At 40.1% G+C, this 14,694-nt stretch overlaps 1 protein-coding gene across 5 annotated transcripts in view; it reads left to right on the top strand.

Annotated features, from left to right (window-relative positions):
* MFF (mitochondrial fission factor) overlaps positions 1 to 14,694 on the top strand; it is a 34,622-nt gene that overhangs the window by 17,486 nt on the left and 2,442 nt on the right. For 2 of the 5 annotated variants that reach the window (XM_065410699.1, XM_065410700.1), the window contains 2 exons: positions 3,367 to 3,525; positions 11,335 to 11,397. The exons of 1 other annotated variant lie outside the window; for it this stretch is intronic. In XM_065410699.1, the coding sequence (XP_065266771.1) occupies positions 3,367 to 3,525; positions 11,335 to 11,397 (222 nt within the window). The remainder of the gene's footprint in view (positions 1 to 3,366; positions 3,526 to 11,334; positions 11,398 to 14,694) is intronic. 2 more of the 5 variants (XM_065410701.1, XM_065410703.1) reach the window with 2 other exon arrangements.

The following is a 14,694-nucleotide window of genomic DNA, read 5'->3' on the forward strand; positions in this document are numbered from 1 at the left end:
TGAGACCTTCAATTTATTCAGTACAGCTGTTAATGCAAAATGTCTACTAGAAGTACAATATATGTTTCTATTCAGCGGTTCCCTTGAAATCTTTACAAAACCTTTTGTATATAGATAACATTACTGTGGTATTTAGTATTTATAGACCGGGGCAGGGGGGGGGGGGGGAGAGGGAGTGTGGAGAGGGAGTGTGGAGAGGGAAGCATTCTGTAGTTTGACCAACCTCTATATTTGTTATCATAAGAACATAAGAATTGCCCTACTGGGTCAGACCAAAGGTCCATCTAGCACAGTATCCTTTCTTCCGACAGTGGCCAGTGCCAGGTGCCCCAGAGGGAATGAACAGATAATCATCAAGTGATCCTTCCCCGTCGCTCATTCCCAGATTCTGGCAAACAGAGGCTAGGGACACCATTCCTGCCCATCCTGGCTAATAGCCATTGATGGACCTATCCTCCATGAATTTATCTAGTTCTTTTTTGAACCCTGTTATGATCTTGGCCTTCACAACATCCTCTGGCAAGGAGTTCCACAGGTTGACTGTGCGTTGTGTGAAGAAATGCTTCCTTTTATTTGTTTTAAACCTGCTGCCTATTAATTTCATTTGGTGATCCCTAGTTCTTGTGTTATGAGAAGTAGTAAACAACACTTCCTTATCTACTTTCTCTACACCAGTCATGATTTTATAGACCTCAATCATATCTCCCCTTAGCCATCTCTTTTCCAAGCTGAAAAGTCCCAGTCTTATTAATCTTTCCTCATAAAGAAGCCGTTCCATACCCCTAATCATTTTTGTTGCCCTTTTCTGAACCTTTTCCAGTTCCAATATATCTTTTTTTCAAGATGTGGGCGTACCATGGATTTATATAGAGGCAACATGATATTTTCTGTCCTATTATCTATCCCTTTCTTAATTATTCCCAGCATTCTGTTTGCTTTTTTGACTGCTGCTGCACATTGAGTGGATGTTTTCAGAGAACTATCCACAATGACTCCAAGATCTCTTTCTTGAGTGGTAACAGCTAATTTAGACCCCATCATTTTATATGTAGAGTTGGGATTATGCTTTCCAATGTGCATTACTTTGCATTTATCAACATTAAATATAATCTGCCATTTTATTGCCCAGTCACCCAGTTTTGAGAGATCCTTTTGTAGCTCTTTGCAGTCTGCCTGGGTCTTAACTATCTTTAGTAATTGTGTATCATCAGCTGAACACACCTTCCACAATCCAAGAATAACTAGAGACAATGAAAATCTCTGATCCAGCAAAGGAGGGATCCAAGTATCAAGTATACTCATTTCCACCGTTAAAGCTTTACTTAAATAACAGTTTCTTGGGAACACAGGCAAAAGCTCAGAAAGATTGGAACTCAAACTCAGAATATTGTAGCAGTAAAGCAGGAATGATAGACAAAGAAGATCAAAGGAACATCCAGTGTTGGTCATGAGCAATCGTCTTGAATTACAAACCATCCCAGAATTCTAAAGAGTACAGTGAATCAGACTCTTTCAAATATAATCACAGTAACTCCTCGCTTAACGTTGTAGTTATGTTCCTGAAAAATGCGACTTTAAGCGAAACGATGTTAAGCAAATCCAATTTCCCCCATACGAATTAATGTAAATAGCGGGGGTTAGGTTTCAGGGACATTTTTTTTTCACCAGACTAAAATATATACTGTGTGTATGTCTATATAATATATAGTTTTTTAACAAACAATTGAATACTGTTCACAGCTATGATGATTGTGAAGCGTGGTTGAGGTGGTGAAGTTAGAGGGTGGAAGAGGGAGGGATATTTCCCAGGGAATGCCTTGCTGCTAAATGATGAACTAGCACTCAGCTGAGCCCTGAAGGGTTAACACATTGCTGTTAATGTAGCCTCTCACACAAGGCAGCACGAACACGAGGGAGGGGAGAGAGAGATGCACACTGCCCCTTTAAGTAAGCTGACCCACTCTTAAGTGCATTGTCTTTTTAAGTGGATCAGGAAGTTGAGACAGCAGCTGCTGCCCCAAGCTCGCTTGCGCTCTCTCTCTCTCTCTCTCTCTCTCCAGCTGTGTCCCCTCCCTGCTCTATATGGAGAAGGGGTAAGCAGGAGGCAGGAGCAGGGGGGAGGGGAACACCTTGACATTAGCCCCCCCCTTCTCCTTCCCCCCCTGCACAGCAAGCAGGAGTCTCTGGGAGCAGCTCCAAGGCAGAGGGCAAGAGCAGCACATGGCAGTGTGGGGAGGGACAGCTAAACTGCCGATTGATAGCCTGCTTGGCGGCTGCAGCACAGGGAATTTAGGGGAGCGGGGAGTTGATGGGGCTGCCGGTCCACCCTGGTTCCAAGCCCCCACCAGCTAACTGCAATGGGCTGCTCTTCCTGCAAGCAGTGGACAAAGCAGGCGGCTGCCAAACAACGTTAGAAGGGAGCATTGTGCAACTTCAAATGAGCATGTTCCCTAATTGATCAGCAACGAAACAACGTTAACCAGGATGACTTTAAGTGAGGAGTTACTGTACTAAATTATCAACTTAACAAGAATGAATTCAGGCTAAACAAGCATGTCATTATTAATTAAAATTTGTTTTTATTTTCCTAAAAATAAATATCCTGGTGTAAAGGCTTATATGGCAAATGGCAAGTTAATAAGAGGAATATATATACAACACAAAGATGTTTGATCAGAATTTAATAGTGTCCAGCAGAAATGTTTGTAAAATAAATGATGTACAAAAAATCCCCTGTAATGCTTACATTTTAAACGCAGTTCACTTTTCTTTGATAGAATGGTCAGAATTTCAGTTCATACACTTCGTCATCTTTGGTAGATGAATTTTGTAGTTTTATTCTAACTTCTTACAGTTAAACCTTGGTTCTTTAACCGTCAGACACAATCAAATCAAAATACTATCATAATCTCACTCTTTCATTGTTAAATGTGAGAGACTTTTTTTTGCTTCAAGAGATGGACTTATGCCAGGTTGTCATGGTTGCATTAATACATAATTATCTTGAAGTAATACTTCAAAAGAGATTATGGGTGGGATTTTCAAAAATGTCAGATGTTGGCCTAACTCTGCTCCCATTGATGTCAGTGAATACTGAGGACTTCTGAAAAAAACACCCTCTATATCTGTACCAAAATCACAGCCTTGTGTAATGTAAATTGTATTTGGTTCCTAAGATCATTAACAAATGTAACTGTGAATCCATCTACTACTCTTTTTTGACAGTGTTTACCTGGTATTGGTGGGCAAAGGGTAAGATCAAATGGAATCCACTTAAACTTTGGAACTGGGGCTGGCTGAAGAAGTTCTTTATTTAAAATCTGACAACAGTGTTTTTCTCTTCATTTGCTATGCTTGTACAAACAGTGTGACACCATCACTACAACAGGCTCGTGTCTGTCCTCCTCATATGTTACCTGAAGATGGATCTAATATTTACTCTGCTCGTGGCATTTTGTCGCTTATCCAGTCTTCTACTCGTAGGGCTTACCAGCAGGTCTTGGATGTGCTGGATGAAAATCGCAGGTGATTGGCCATCAGTGATTCTGCCAGCTCTTACTGCTTTTTTTCTTTTTTCTTTTTTCTCCTTTTTAGTGGAGTGTGGTATCTGTTTACTAATTAATATGGGATGATATTACTTTGCTTTGCTTTCTTTTGCTTTCATTGTTTATAAATAACTTAATTGTCCAAAATTCACATTTCAAAAGGCTCCATTATCTAGTACCTTACTTCAATCAAATATAGCATTTAAAGAGTGTGTGTTTGGTTTCTATTTCCCTTCATGTAAAAATCAAAATAGGAAAGGCTAATCTGGTGATTGGAAGGCTTGGTTTATGTGCTGTTTGCAAATTGTTAATTTGTTAGATGTTTTCTGTAGCTTTTGGCAATCCAAATGATGATGGATCACAAGTCTGCAGGCTTCTTATAACATCCTTGACCTTTCTGTTGCTGACTGTTGGAACAAATCAATAAGATTGGGTTGACGTTCTCATGATTCAGTGGAACTAATATGAAGGAGCAAGTTGGAAACTTACCTAAGATAATTCACATCCAATATTTTTCCAAACAATATTTTTGGAAAAAATGTTAGGAGACCTTTAACCTGTGCCAGTTGTTATTCCAAATAGTAGATAAGTTAATTATGTAACTGATGACTGTCATTTTGTCTACATGTTGTGCTCAAGTGATAGGTATTAACTGCATTGCTATTGAAATACTTTCTGGATGGTATTCTGAGAACTATTCAGTACTTCCATTCTTTGGTGACCATCTTATTGATAAGTATACTATTGTAATATGTTTTACACTTTTATGGATAAGGTGGTTTATAAAGGGTAATTTGGCCAGAATTAGCCCATTTGTGCCACTTATTGTACGCTGAATTTGATCCTTTATCCTTAATTTGTTAGTACTGTAAGATTGATGCATCCAACAATATAACATCACTTATAAAGACTAATAATGGTGACGTTAATTTATCAAACCTCATCTGTTAATTTAATGGGCTGCATTAGAGAGGTACACATAACTTGCTTCCAGTTCCTGCGGAGTTGACCCAAAAGCCTTTGAAGTAATTACTGGGGAATTCTTGGAATAGCATTTTAGCACTGGAATTGTCTGCATCAGGGAATTCTTAAAAATTCTGCCCCTCACCCTCTCGATTTTAGCATCCCAATGAAATGTTTCTATAATATTCCCTGGTGTAGACAAGGCTTAAGTTAAGCTGTTTCTTTCCCATTCATTTTGGTAAGGGATCGTATCATGACTGTCAAGCCAATCTTATTGTGTGTGGTCAGTGTTCAAACTGACCCCTCCTATAGTTAATAGAGTTGTCAACATGTTCACACACAACTATCTATCTATCTCAAGGTCACGTAATTGTGAAGCACTCCAGACTTGTTGGTCTTATGCTCAAAGACAGATTTTCAAAGAGGCCTAAGAGAGTTAATTAGATACCCAGTTCCTATTGAATTCCACTGAGTTGGGCACCTAATGACTCCCTTAGGGTCTTTTTAAAACCGCACCCATAATTTTTACCAAGATTTTGATCCTTGTCCAACAGTTTGGTGGATAGTAATGACTTAACATTTTCATATCCATATCAATAAAAGGTTAAACATAACTGTAGTATGTTTTAGTTTTGCAAAATTGCCCCTCCCAAGTAAGGCAGAGTTAAATGTCCAAGCTTATGAAAAAAAATAACATTTAAAGATTTATAGCATGTAGAAGACTCATTAAAAATATATGGTGAAATACTGTCCCCATTGAGGTTAATGAGAGGTTTGCCTTTTACTTCAATGGGGCAGGATTTCACCCATATTTTCTTGGATTTATGGAAAAAAATAGAACCTTCAAATATTGTTTGCTCGTCTCATAATTATCTGACGAGCTTCCCTGAAAATTTCAGAGAACAGCCTTACTGTTTCTGGATTTTATTTTGATTTTGATGTATTTCTTTATGGAAATTCCTAAAGGAAACTGCAAACTATTACTATCCATCTACAATTTTGGCAGGGTTCAAATATAAAACTATTGATGGACTAAAGGGATGGTCTTTTTTTCTTTTTTCTTGAGTAATCATATTTTCAGATGTTTAGATCTTCCAGACTATTCTGTGACTAAAGTGGGAATGTGAAATTTGGATAATCCACATGCATGGTTACAAAATAGATATATATATTAAATGTTTCAAACTGTTTTTCTTTGCTGTATGTAGCATAGTGTTCCCTATGTATTTCAAGGCATATCTGTTCTTATTTTAATATTAATTATATACTTTTGTCATTTGGTGTCACTGAAAGAGATCTTTTTAAATGAACAAGTTTTGATTGTTCTATTTACTGGAAATACTCTTTGGTTTGGTTTTGGCTGCTTTTCTGTTTCAAAATATTGCCAGTTGATGTCCCAGTCTAGTAAAATTGCTGATGGTAGTTTTATACTATTGTAGATAAGGAATTATTCTTAGAATTTTGTCAGTATTACTAACCTATTAGACTATTTAAATTGAAAATAGAATTTAATTCTCACTATTTATACTGTCTGTTTACTCTTGCATTTTATTCAGCTTGGACAATGAAAATAGGTCAGTTTCATTTTCTTTATAACAAGTCTTTACTTTCTGGTTCTCCTGCAGTAATGTCTGTTTTGTGTTTCCAAAGCTACAGGGGAATGTTTAAATTTTCAGTGCAACCAGATTTTTTAAATTAAGTTTTGAGAAACCTTTTTTTATTTTTGGTACAACTTAAGCTTGGGACCTAAAACTAGTGTCCCTTTTAGGTTGACCCGCGTTTATAACAACACCCCCTAAAATGTTGGTAGCGACTCCATAGTTAAATTAGAGCTGAGATTTGCATTTGCATCAGAATTAAAATAACTCTTTCCCACTCTAATAATTTTAATTTTCACTTCACATTTGGACCAATAACTTTTCAGAGGGAAATTGAATTTTCTGTATAATTTTTCAGGTAAAATATTTACTAACATTTTTCAGAGGAGACATTTTAAAAATGCTCCTTCTTTGAAGTTCTACTCTGTTTTCCACACGCTTCTTTTGAATCCTTTAGAGTCTAGCTAAATAACCACTGTCCCCCACAGATGACAAATGTAACATGCTCACTCAACATCTCAGAACAGGCCGCTTTTGAAATGTTTGAATTAAACAATTGCTCACCTTATTTGGCGTAACTGTTTTTAGCGAAGCTAAGATTAGCCGACAGAACCATTCAGATACGGGATTTGAGATGAGACCATAGAGGGGAGAGTAAATGGGGTTCTGTGGGGCATGACGAGTTGAGAAGGGCTTTGTGAATTTGGCAGTGTTTGGGGAAACCTGAGATTGATAGGAAGAGGTTTCATGGAGGTTGGGGGGTAGTATATTTAGAGTGGGGAGTTGTAGTTCCGTGGCTGTGCAGGGGGATAAGGGTCTGGAAGTGGTAAAAACTTAGGGTATGTCTACACTGCAGTGTAAACCCAGAGTTCGAACTCAGACTCAAGCCTAACCCCCATTCTATCTACATACAAATTACACTAACCCAGGACTCAGACCCAGGGACCAAGCACCTCATGAGAGTGGAGGGTCGAAGTCAAGCTGGGACCAAGGGTTCAAAACTTATTGCTTTGCAGTGCAGATGCAGCCCCACTGGACTCGTGCTCTGGGAGTTCACAAAAGTATCCCACAGGCCTACTTTCTTTGTCCTCTGGACAGTCAAGTTTGGTGGACAGTCAAGTTTTATCACACTGCACCATGAACAAAGGGCTAGAGTGGCCACATTTTGGGAGGATGCTAGGAAGTCTGGGATACAGGTGGTGGACTCGGGTCTGCATAATGAAGTGTAGATACTGGAGCCACAGGCTGGAACCCAATATTCAACAATTCTTACCCCGGGGTTACAAATGAGTGTAGATGCTCATGTTAACAAACCCAGGTTCTGCTAACTCAAGTTCTACTAGCCCTGGGCTGACATTGAAGTGTAGACATACCCCTAATGTCTCTGCCAAGGCATTAGCACATTAAGGGCTCTCCTGGTGGTGCTGAAAGGAGCCAGGGGAGAGCAGCTTTAGTCCGATGCCTGTAATCTGTCAGTTCACAGCTCCTCTCTGATGTACTGTAACCAATTAATCAGAGCAGAGCTTCTCACCCAACCCACCTCCAGTTCCCCTATGGCCTTGCATCATTCCTGCCTCACCTCACTCCCCCAAAGATTTCCAGATCAGACTTAAGGCACTCTGACCTGTAAATCAGCATTGGTGGGTCAGCATAGGGAATCTGACACTACTGCTACTTTTTTGTGTATAAAGAGAGGATGTGGATTTCCAGGGGTGTCAAACCAAAACCTTTAATGATCACTACGTTCTCATTCTCTCTCTCTCACATGTGCACACACACTAACACAAACTGAAAGCCAAGACATTCACACTTAGTCTGAATGAAAGACAGTGTCTTTCTTATTTTTTTTCCTCAACATCCATGAGTTCGCTACTGAATTATTTTGTTATGGGATCCCCCAAAATGTGCTCTGTTCCAAACAAAGGAAGATGAGCTCAGATTGACCATTTCAGCCACTGTACTACTGTCTGTTTTCGCCTCCCCTATTGTGTTGCGACACATTGCGGCATGGTTCCCTCCATGTTCCATTGTGTTTGCAATGGAATATTGTGATATGCTATGTACAGATGGCATCAGGGATGTGTTTAATTTTGATCATTTATTAGTATTAAATCTACTTAATGTGGTGACCATAATGATATCAGCCAGGAAATTCAAAGTTTTAAATAATTTATGACAAAAGTTACTCCAGTCATTAAGGAAGCCCATATAGAAAGCTAATAACCAGACTAACTGCCTGTTGTACTCCTAGATCTGTAAAAAAAAAAAAACCTAATTGCTAGTTTTAGATAAAGTGCAAAGAGTCCTAAAAGTTAGTTGTATTGATTTTAGTGGCTGCTGCGTGCTATATGAGGAACGTGTACTTGAAGTGAATGTTACCTTTTTGAAATATGCAATCAACGAAGATGTGGCAGGGCAAAGTACTTCTACCCATCCAGTTTTCCCAGGAACTTAATTCACTTACAGCTTTACATTTAATTTGATCTGGATAGAGGAATTAAGGCCCAGATTTTGAAAGGTATTTAGGCATTACCCTGCTCAGCATTAGAAGGCTGAAGTCTCATTTTCAAAAGTGACTTAGGCACTTAAGCTCCTAATGCAGTTAAGTGTTGCAATACTGAACAGAGCAACATCTAAATATCTTTAAACATCTGGGCCTTAGAGACTTGTCCATAGATTAAATCAGAATATTAGTTTGGATTAGAACCTCATGGTGTTCTAGCTCCCAGTCTCTAGCCCCCAGATAGCTGTTTCCTAGAAAATGTAGTTACCTCTAGAAGGGTAGTGTGTTTGAGATCAGTTAGATAACAAGGTTTTGCAGATGCTACAGAACTAAATTGCCACAAATTATTATGGAGGCCAAGAACTTAGAAAGATTTTGAAAATTCTTGAATTGTGGATAATGAGAACACCAACATTATATTAGGTGGGATAAGAAATGAATAAGGGATATCAAAACTCATGCATCATAGTGTAAACTAACCACTAACTGCCTGAGTGGAAAGAAATTTCCTGTCTTGGCAATCTATTCCACAGTTGCCCATTACAGGGTTTCTTACAGTTTCTTCAGAAGTATCTAGTTCTGGCCTCTGTCAACACAGGATCCTGGACTAGATGGAACACTGGTCTGATCAGGAATGGCAGTTCCTATGGTCTTATAAACTTATTAAATAAACTCTCTGTTCTGAAGAGGAAATATTTGCAGCAAATGATCGTTATCAAATACAACAGACCTCATTCTTTTGGGCAAGAATGCTGTCCTGTTATGTGTGTGTTAGCGGGGCCGGGGGTCTTTTGTTTTCTTTTGTAAAATAACTTTCTGCATAGAGTTTCCAGGCATCCGGTTTTTGACCGGAACACCCAGTCGAAAAGGGACCCTGGCAACTCCAGTCAGCTCTGGTGACCAGGCCACTTAAAGTCCAGTCGGTGGTGCAGCAGGGCTAAGGCAGGCTGCCTACTTGCCCTGGCTCTGCACGGCTCCCAGAAGTGGCCAGCATATCCCTGCGGCCTCTAGGTGTAGAGGCAGCCAGGCGGTTCCGAGTGCTCTTCCCCACCTGCAGGTGCTAACTCCGAGGCTCCCGTTGGCCGGAACCACAGCCAAAGGGAGCTGTGGGGGCAGCACCTGTAGGTGAGGGCAGCGCGTGGAGCTGCTTGGCTGCCCCTGCATCTAGGGGCCACAGGGACATGCCGGTCTCTTCCAGGAGCTGCCTGAGATAAGCGCTGCCAGGAGCTTGCTCCCCTCACCCGCTCCTGGAGCCTGCACTCCACAAGCCCTCCCGCACCCCAATCCCTCTGCCCCAGCCCTGAGCCCCATCCTGCACCCCAAACCCCTCAACCCAGCCCCACCCCAGAGTCTGCACCCCCAGCCGGAGCCCTCTCCCGCACCCAACCCACTACCCCAGCCTAGTGAAAATGAGCGAGTGAGCAAGGGTGGGGGAGAGCAACAGAGGGAGGGAGGGGGGATGGAGTGAGTGGGGGTGTGGCCGCGAGGAAGCGGGCAGGGCGAGGGTGTTCGGTTTTCGGCAATCAGAAAGTTGGCAACCCTATTTCTGCACTGATTTCACATTCTGCTGGCTAGTGTTCGGAGTATGTTGTGCAAACTTTTTTTTTAATTTTTAATTTTATGGGTGAGTTTGTTGCTGATGTAAGTTAAGCACCATTATTACTGATCAGAGCCAGGCCTAGTGCAAGTAAGCACAGTTCAAGGTTTCTGCACAATTCTGCTTGTGCACCTCAATCTTCATCTTCTTGAAATGAAACTACTAATTGTGAGGTTTTTGTGTGTGCTTTTGTGCACACGGCTGCTCACCTCTACTCCTTCTCCGGAGAGTGTTCTCTCAGCCTTCTCAGCGCCAGACCTGTGGGCTGTGTGTATCCTCTTGCTCACACATTTCTGCTCTAAAGGTCATCACACCTGGATTCTTTAGTCTTATTATAGAGCCTAGTATATACTTGGGACTAGCATGTTGTGCAGATGTCTGCAGCTGCCCAGAAGTGAGATAAGAGTGGAAAAAAAAAAAAAAAAAAAAGAGACCCCAAGCCCTTGGAGAAGTGATTACACATCATAGATGTTTCAGCAAACAGACAGATGCTAGAGGTGAGTTACAGCCTCATTTTGAGAAGTGCTAAACACCCGCAACTCCACAGTAAGTTAGGAGGTGCTGTGGGTGCTCAGCAGTTCTGGAAATCGGGACCTTAGTACCTGTTCAGCAGCCATGAGCATACTAGACACAATTGTAGCAACCTGGGAAGCCTGGGCTCTTCAATTTCTCCTGAGATGGATCCGAAGAGGATAGAAAGGAAAGAGTTAAAAAAGAAATTGGGAAGAAAGACAGTAAGTGAAGGGGAGAAGAGAAAGAGCTGAGATTGTTTTTCATTATTAACATTTAAAAAGCCTATATCAAGAGCTCTTATTCACAGACTTGTATCTCAACAGCATATATTCCCATAAATCAGTCTATACCATCAAGAATGACTAGGTTGTTACGATAGCTGCATACTTTTATTGTTAGTACTATATTAAATAAAAAGAATATTATATGGGGTATTTTGAAAATACAGTTTACAACATATTAACTAGATATTATATTGTATTGAAATACCATACAATATAATTGAAAATATTTTGACATTTCTTTGTCCTCGTTTATTTTGTTGTATCTTTTCTCTGTGTTTATGCTGTTTCCTGCTTCTGTCGTGTGCCTCCTATCTGCAATAACCTGCCATAGGCCTGTGTTACGAGGTGGGTCGGCTGCTGCCACTTCCTCTAACCCTCATCATGAAAACACCAGGTAAACGTATTTCTTTTTAGTCAGGGTGCACTATTTTAGGCTTTAAAATTTCATGACTTAATTGTTCTTGATTACTGAATCCCAAAATAGTTTTTGGGCCACTTATGCTTAACATAACACTTGATCAACATTCTTTCTGTGCATAGAGATGTTCTGTAGGGCATGACCGTATGCCCATCACAGTCATTAGCAAAGCTCTCATTAAGGTTCAGGTTCTTAAAATATGTAAGCTTTAGAATTCAGTTTCAATATGTCAATAGTGGGTAAAAACCTAATTTATGATCTGATGGCTGAGACTCTGAGAAATAAAGCTTTCTTTCTGCATATTATGGAAATATCACATCTTCCACCTCCCACTCTTTACCACCCCTGCCATCTCCCCAAAGTAGACATCCTGAATATACAAAAGTTATAAAGATTTTTGAAAGCTGAGTAGGGATGGTAACTCCTTTTTCTGTTATCTAAACATTAGTGTTTTAAAGTCAGAAAAATTGGTCTATAAAAATAACCCTCAACAGATCTCCAAGTCCAGATCCATACAGATCATTCTTCTGGGTTAACTTGGGAATTTATAGCTTTCATAATTGAGAGTGATTTCTGGCTCTGCCAGTATAGCTGATTACAATCTGGATCTCATATTTGGAAGGGGATTGGAGGTTGGTGAGGTGATAATGATACACTTGTCATAGACTTACCATAACTGCTGCAGTCTGAGGTTGGAGTGCACCTGTGTCTTTGGAGTGATGGATCTGTTTTCAATATGCCATCTGAGGAGATTGATAGAACCAGTGAGGTTTCAGCCAGCTCTGAGGGATAGGATTGTGGTGCCAACAGACTGGTCTGCAAGTGGTCTGGTGGGAATTGTATATGCCTTTTTTTTTCTTTTTTTCTTTTCTTTCTTCATCCATTAATGCAGTAGCCCCTAAAAGCTCCCTACTCCTTTACAAATGACCTGTGACAGATTAAGCAAAGGGAGATGGCTGGAGCAATTGTAGTGGAAAGTCTGAGTGATTTATACCATTTAAGTATTATGCCACAGCTATATCCGAAGCAAGAAAAAGGCCTTTGTGTCATCACAACATTAGGAAATCATGCCATGTGGAACCATTTAATATAAGCTGCCTCCACCTGGCCTCAGTATCAAGTCTTCCTTGCTGTGAGGGATTTTCAGGTTTCTGCACATATAAATTTGCTCCAATCCAGATAGAGCTTTCTACCTCTGTGGCATAACAGCACTATACTGAGGGGACTAATGCAGAGTTGTCTTTGAATTCCAGCCAGTGTCGCTTCCTGCAGTTCTGGAAGGGATGGGGGCAGTTAGGTCCATCGAGGATGTGTATTTTTATTCTCTCCAGGCTATAGTTAGGTAAAACCTGAGGATTCATTTCCTAGATGGCCTGTGAGATTATCCCCTTAAAACAGCTCGAGGACAGGTACATTCCCTCTCTGGTTTAGGGGACTGTGCCTAGTTCATATTTTTTTCCTCCAGGAAATCTGCCCAATAAAGATGAAACACAATTGTACTCATCAAGTCTATGGATACTGGTTATCTCTGAGAAAGGATCCTTGGATTCAAATTTAGTTTTTTCTACAATGTTTTATAAAACCTAGACCAGCAGAAATCTTCACAGTGGTTTTTAACATACTGAAATGTAGATTTAAACATTCCTCTGCTGTATTTGCAACCTGATTGCTGCAGTAGAGAGATCCTGAAAGTGAAACACTTTATTGATTTTCATATAGTCCAAGCTGAGGGAAATGGAAATAGTAAACAGCATAAATAACACACAGTAAATTGAATTTTAAAAGTCCCCCTGTTTTAATTATCCTTATAGGTAAGGAAATGTTTGTTGTATAGTGACTGAGGATGACAGTGGCTCTTTTGACAGGAGGTTGCCTAATCAGGTTGTTCCTTAACAAAGTTCACTACAGTTCCTTGCCTTTCAAAAACTAGTTTTTTCACATATCAATTGATAATCCTGCCAATCTCTTTCAGACACAGCATCTCTCAGGGTTCTCATGGTTATCAAAGCTTCAGTTTAATTTTTTTAAACCACCAAAATATTGACAAACTACAGGGTAACTGATCTGTAACTAGAAGAAATTATGAATTCTAGTTCAATTGTGTATTCAGCTAATTGCACTCTACAGAAACTTGTTTCGCTATAAGTGGCCCAAGAAAATGTTAAATACAAAAGAACTTTCCTTATTTAAAGGGACACTGCCAATTAAAAGAATCCCACTTGCATCTGATTTTTTATTAAGTGAAACCTACATTTACTATAATTGAGGGATTATGTACAAAAATTCATTTTCTAGTTTATTTCTTTTCTGCATTTACCAGCACTCTGTATCTTAAGTCTCATTGTTTTTCCAGTTAAGCAGTCAGTTTCCCATGCTGTTTGCAGGGTTTTTTTCCCCACATCATAACATCACCACAGGAAAGAGAAATAAATAAATAAAATAGGAAAATGTGACTTTAAAGCCAAAAAAAAAAAAAAAGGTCAGACACTCAGATAAAGGTGTAGTACCTGAGATTACTTGTAACTGTTATTTGCTGCAAGAAAATCTGATTAAGAGGTTGCCTTTGATGGTCATTTACCAGGTTTACCAGGTTTCTTGAACTGTAAGCACCATGCCAGCCTCTAATAAATGTGCTTTAGTCAGGGTTAATTTGGATAGAAACCCTTCTTGATTAATGTAGAGTTAATTAGCTAAATCTACACTAGAGTTAAATTAGGGCATTCTTTGTCCTTCTTTTAAAGCATAAAATAATCATCATATTGAGCGGGCTGTCCAGGAAGTGGCCTGGAAACTAATTTATTTTCTAAAGGGTACGTCTATACTGCACGCCACTGATGGCAGTTGGGTACATGTAGCTACACGCTGCATTCACACTCTGGTGTGTAGCTACATCAGTGAAAGGCTCTGTCGGGGAGAGGCAGCAAGGAAAGATTGTGGCAGTGGAGAGCTCTCTTTCCACTCTGGCAGCGGGGAGGCAGTGGGACTCTACACTGCTAAAAATAGCAGTGCAGATGGGGATGGTACTGCTTGAGCATGTAGAAAGCCTGCTAGGGTACACACCCACAGTGTTCAGGCAAGTCTTCACTTGTGTAAGCAGTGCCTCATCATCTATCCTGTTCTTTATATTCATGCTGGGGAGGCATGCAGCATATGTACTCTAAACGCTGCTGCAAGAAGTGTGCAGTGTAGCTGTACCCTAAGGGTTTATGAAATTCAGTGGCAGTGATTCAGAACTCATTGGCAAGGGCTTTAATAGCTTCCCAGTCTCTGGCT

The sequence above is a fragment of the Emys orbicularis genome, chromosome 9 (assembly GCF_028017835.1).
Source record: "Emys orbicularis isolate rEmyOrb1 chromosome 9, rEmyOrb1.hap1, whole genome shotgun sequence".
NCBI lineage: Eukaryota > Metazoa > Chordata > Testudines > Emydidae > Emys > Emys orbicularis.